The 6000-nt window shown below is 35.2% G+C and overlaps 1 protein-coding gene across 1 annotated transcript; it reads right to left on the minus strand.

The window, feature by feature from the left end:
- Window positions 1-2618: 2618 nt before the first annotated feature.
- LOC136798364 (uncharacterized) lies at window positions 2619-5245 on the minus strand. Its single transcript, XM_067054973.1, has 3 exons — window positions 5188-5245; window positions 3624-4279; window positions 2619-2934 (listed from the first exon to the last, which is right to left on the minus strand). The coding sequence occupies exons 2-3, from the start codon at window positions 4264-4266 to the stop codon at window positions 2852-2854; spliced, it is 726 nt and encodes a 241-aa protein (XP_066911074.1). The 5' UTR covers window positions 4267-4279; window positions 5188-5245; the 3' UTR covers window positions 2619-2851.
- Window positions 5246-6000: the final 755 nt, after the last annotated feature.

The raw sequence follows: 6000 nt of genomic DNA on the forward strand, positions 1-6000 counted from the left end.
AGGCAAAAAATTGAAATCTTGAGCATATTTTGACCTTTTTTCAGCCAAAATGCAAACAAAAAACTTTAAACGTGATTTTCTCCATTTTTTTTAGAGACTCTGCAGTAGATAAGATACAATTACTGATTCGTCAAAATTAATAAAAAAATCAAATGCTCAGGGCCAAGCATTCAAGCTTTTGACTTGAAATTTTGAGGGATTCTTTATATCCATAAAACGGAGATCCCCTATAATTTTCTATTAGAAATAAAAAAAGATGACGTCACTGTGAGCATTTGATTTTTTTATTAATTTTTACGAATCAGTAATTGTGCACTAAAAATGACATAGCTCAGCAAAAAAAGACTCAATGGTCAATGTAGTCTTAGAAAATTATAGGGGACATCGAGAATTTGGTCTACAACACTCATAGTCATATGTTATGTAATATTTGAAATCGATCAGATAAAAATTACGGCCTCTATTTTCTGCAGAGTGGAATTGGAATTTTTTTTTTGGAAAATTCTTATTTTTACTTTGAGAAGTTTCATTTGACCAAAAATTAAGTTATTTGGACCGATAATGACCGTTTTAGCGTTTTTGGTGGGGAACCACCTTATAAGTAATTTGCTTGCCCGCAAACTTTTTGAGAGGATTCGTGCATCTGCTATGCTAACTTTAAGAATCCTCCACTAACTTTAGGATTTGTCCACACACTTGGAGGACTTTTCCACTAACTTGAGGATTTGTCCATTAACTTGAAGATTTGTCCACTAACTTGAGGATTTGTCCACTAACTTGAGGATTCGTCCGCTAACTTGAGGAATTTCCACTAACTTGAGGATTTGTCCGCTAACTTGAGGAATTGTCCGAAAACTTGATTGAGAAATTGTCCGCCAGCTTGCTCGGGGTACCTAAGGCACTCCTTAATGGTCACGTGAGGTTCTACTTAACATAAATTATTTTTAATTTTAAGGTTTTTTCGAAGCCTTTTCGATATAGAAAAATGGGATGGGGCATGGTCAGATGGTCCCACTTGCTCCATAATTTAAAAAATTCGAAAAAACCTCATTTTCGCCCCATATTGATGACATCATAAAAATAAAATTATGAATAACTTTAAAATAGGAGAAAGCTTTTGACTTCAAATTTTCAGCAATGGTGTAAATCGATGAAAGGAGGAAGCGACCCACAAAAAAGTTTCATTTTTTGATGACGTCAGCAAAATTTGCAAAAAGTCGTTTTGGCTGAAATATGTCAAGTAGAGCTTTCTCCTTATAGCAGTTACTAGACGGTTCCCGTCGTCGCAAACACCGGTTTAGCTTGCGTATCAAAAGCCATTAGGCCTTAGGATGAGAAAAGATACCCTGAGTATCAGGTCCGCTAACTTCAGGATTTGTCCGCTAACTGCAGGATTTGTCCGCTAACTTCAGGATTCGTCCGCTAACTTGAGGATTTGGATGGATCATGTGGGAATAAAAGGTCGATGGAATTAATATGAAAAAGGTCTTACTCTGCACGTATGGCACGTCTATACTTTCACTATATAAACGTTTATATTCGATGAAATTTATTATTTATCGGTTCGGTTAGAACGTTTCTTTGCTAAATTCACCTAATGGACTGGGCGGTTTTGGAGCCTTTGTATGCTTTGGTTTTATCAGCGGCCCAATTGAAATAGACTTAAACCTTGGTGGTAGTGTATTAAGGGCTGGCTTAAAATGGCCTGATTGGATAGAAAAATATTTCAAAGTTTTCATCTGATCAAGCTGTCTCTACTGATTCCCCACTCGGTAAGCATATTATGATTAAATGAGAATGTTCCATGTGATGGAGTTTGACTATTAAATACCACAGGCATTACTGATACAAAAGAGTATGGGTAGTTGTGATAGGTATTAACATAGTATAATAAATCCTTGGAATGGTAAACATCTGAATTTCTGTTATTCTATCTCTGTCGTATTTGATGACTATTTGTTGATCAAGAAATCAGTAATGTAGCATCTTTAATGGTAAATTTTATTGGTTTGTCGTTAATACTTACTTCTCAGTGCGTTTTAGACATTAATGATATGCTCTTGATAATACACTTGCATTATAAAATCATTGTAACGGAAAAATCAACACTAAGAAATTGAAACAAGCACAAAATGGCTGGGTTGAAAGAACTCAAAAATTAATGAGGTGCCTCGAAATGCCTTCGCAATATTTCAGTGAAATCTTTTTAGAAATCAATGAAAAAGTACATCAAGATAACACTGTGAAAATTTCAAGCCAGCACCTTCAAAATTTATCATTTAAACTGACAGGAAAGTTGTCATCTTGAATATAGTTCTTATAATTTCAATTTTAGCGAAAAACTATGTTTCCACAAAATACCCCTAAAATATGTCCAAAATTAGTTCAAGTGTTCTATTGGGTACAGATTCAAAGATATCTAGCAACAAAAAAACTTTTTGTGAAGGAAAATAAAAGAAAAATTTTAAAAACTATCTACCAATAACAAACTGATCATCATGATGTTCTTATAAAGCTCGGAGACAGAGATGGAACAGCAATTAACTGAAAAGACAATGCGGTACATATTCCAGCCGCGGCTTTCTTATACTATGGTATTAACATACACCAATAATAGATTGATATTTCATGAAAGTAAATATATTTTAGCTCAACTGATAGAAAAAAATTATACTACAACAAGATTCCTACTTTATGCTGAAAAAATGTCTTCTTCATACAATAGTCATATTTCATGCCGTATTGGATAAATGGGATAAATTTTCGCATAAGATTAAAGTACCTTACAAAACAAAATTTAATTGAGCTCTAAATGTGATATGAGCAAATCTGCATCATATATCAATTTCTTTCATTGGAAATTTGATTCCGGCTTTTCTGTACCAGCACCTGTATTCTCCAACATTGATTTCATTGCTTCTGCGTCAAATGCTTCTAAATTTATAAAAAAATGTGAAGATTGTATTATTAGGCAAAAATAAAAAAATGTAGTGTTTCCGGAAACCGGCCGGGTGAAACAAAAAACATTTCTGACCCGGCCGCAGACTATGGGTTCATCTATATGGTTCATCATAAAGAAAATCAAGTTGACCATTCAAGCTATCAAACGTCGTTTGGTTTGATATTCCCGCTTGTAAATCAATTTTTGTTCGTTAGTAGTTGATACATTAGTATTCAGGGTTTACTTCATACTGTTGGCAAATAAAAGTTATCTTTAAAGTTCTATTTCAATGATCTTAAGTTATCAAAAATAGCAAAAAATAATTTTTTCCGGCCGGCCGTATGGGAGCTTTTTTCCTTCACCCGCATTCCGGAAACGTTACATTTTTTTTATTTTCGCCTTACTCTAAATGTTTTCATTATTACCCTTATACTCTAGGGGCTGAGTTAGGTCCCGTATGCGCATCGGCGTATAGTCATTTTTTCTTTTGATCATGAAAGTATAGTCCTTGAAGAGTCAGAAAACGTGTGTGGCGTTATTTGGATCAGGCACAAATTTCCATAATGGCGGATTGTAGATTTTCAACCCTTTTTAGCCCTCTTAGGCAGAGTCTTGCTAAATAAAAATTTACTTGATGAAATATGTAAATAACGAAACCCTGAGAGTAACCAAAGTAACTTACTACTTGTATACATTTTCTTGATCATAGGCAGCATCGATGTGACCCTGAGATCCCCTTCTAATTCTGTAATCTTCTTATGGTAGTCTTCGTCTACCATTTTTGGGTTTGACTTCCTTATTTCATACATGAATATTTGCGGGTCAACGGTTGCATAATCCACAATCCCTTTAGCTAGACCAACAAGTAGAATTGATGTTGCATCTTTAGCAAGCGTTCCTTCAGAAACCCATTTCGCTTTTTGGATGTAAACGGTGTTTTGAATAAGTGAATCAGATTCCCAATTTAAGTAGGACTTGGAGAAAATATCTGCTTCAGCAGAATCTGATGGTTTTTGGTTGATGAACCCAATAACCTCGTTGATTGCAACACTAGCTAACTGCTCCCAATCGCCTTTAAAGATACTTTTCAGTGCTTTCTGGATATTATCCGATGTTGCACCCTCTTTACTCTCGAACATATTTGTTTCCTGGACAATCATTTTGTTACCGCACAACTTGTATCCTAAATTGTTGTCGGTTGCTTGACCCAATCGTATAGAATCAAAAAGGACTGTCACGATAGCCTTCAATCCTTTTATTTGCTGATCGACAACTTGTTTTGCTGTATTGTCACCTGAAGTATGTGGCTGAACAACATTACCCATGATGGTATACAACCTTAAAATAATAAAAGTGGTAGTAAATAGCCGGACTGACGTAGCGTATAGAAGATGCCCTGATCTTGCGCATAAAAGACCCTAGCTAGATGAAATTAAGCAAAATTTGTGCTAGGTATGTGCAAGATGTAAGGGATCTCTTTTCACACACTTGTAAATCACACCCGCGTGTCACAGACCTGATACCCACACTAGAAAATGCGGCCAAAGTTTTAACTATCCAACTGGATTTTTTTAGCTTGAAGCAGTAGCTTTTCTGCGTTTGGAATTTCGATAAAAAGTTTCATCCCCACTTTGAGAAAGAGTTCCAGTGGGGGACTGAGACAGGGATGTAACGTCCCTCAAAAAATCCCTTCAAGCAAAACATCCTATCTCGCAAAAGCACCATTTCCAGTTTGGGCAAAGAAATTTCGGACTTTTTCTATTTTTGATATAAAATGTTTAGATGAAAAAGTTCGGAGCATCATGAGTCTTGTCAAAGTTATGACTTATTTTTTTAGACAGAAACTTAATAGCTGATTTGATTCAATCCTGTACAAAAGGTTCTAGAATCAATGAACACGGTCTGAGTAGTCCAATTTATACTTATGTAGTGAGTTGAGTGACTGACATCTGCAATATTTAATTAGAGTGTTTTTTGCAAAGTCTATAGACCTTTATTGTTAAAAACGAAGATTCAAATATATTCTTTCTTCTATATATTCGAAAAGAAAGCTCACCATCACCAGATTTGGTCAACTGGATGTCTCTTCAGAGTTTATTGGTGCTCTCACCACCGACTCATCTTTGCTAAGTTTCAGCCTCTATTAGCGACTTTCAGGTCCTTAGAAGTCCCAAAATCACAAAAGGACTAAAGCAATAGCTGAATTAGCCATATACACGACAAGAAAAAAGTAATATATCACGTACCTTGTAGAATAGGTGTCCTGTAGAAAATGTCTATTTGAGTTTTGAGAGCTTATCACCGACTGATGAAAAATGCACTTAGTATTCCCTTAAATATACAAATGTGACAATACGACAATAGGGCTGATTTGCATTTCAATTGGTTAAGTCCAAATAAGGGTAGCATATTACAGAAACAATAAAGTCCAACGCCCCATAAGTTGGGTTTGTCGTAATACATGCCTAGCTCTCGATTAGAATAATTAAGTATGTGCATCAGGGGGTTAATTTGCATTTCAATTGGTTAAGTCCAAATAAGGGTAGCATATTACAGAAACAATAAAGTCCAACGCCCCATAAGTTGGGTTTGTCGTAATACATGCCTAGCTCTCGATTAGAATAATTAAGTATGTGCATCAGGGGGTTTATTTGCATTTCAATTGGTTAAGTCAAAATAAGGTTAGCATAATACAGAAACAAGGAACAATAAAGTCCAACGCCTCATAAGTTGGGTTTGTCGTAATGCATGTCTAGCTCTCGATTAGAATAATTAAGTATGTGCATCAGGCAGGGGGTTAATTTGTATTTCAATTGGTTAAGTCCAAATAAGGCTAGCATAATGCAGAAACAATAAAATCTAACGTCTCATGAGTTTGGATTTGTCGTAATACGCATGTCTAGCTCTCGATTATAATAATTATGTCTTGATTGGTATATTAAGTTAATGAATGATAGACCTATTTATTCCTCTCATTCATTAGCAAGCATCTTATCAGCTTTTCGATGCTTAATTATAGCGCCAGACAATCTGCGTAATTTGCATCACTCTTTGATAAA

This window comes from Clytia hemisphaerica, unplaced genomic scaffold (genome assembly GCF_902728285.1).
Source record: "Clytia hemisphaerica strain Z4C2 unplaced genomic scaffold, Clytia hemisphaerica genome assembly, whole genome shotgun sequence".
Classification (NCBI taxonomy): domain Eukaryota; kingdom Metazoa; phylum Cnidaria; class Hydrozoa; order Leptothecata; family Clytiidae; genus Clytia; species Clytia hemisphaerica.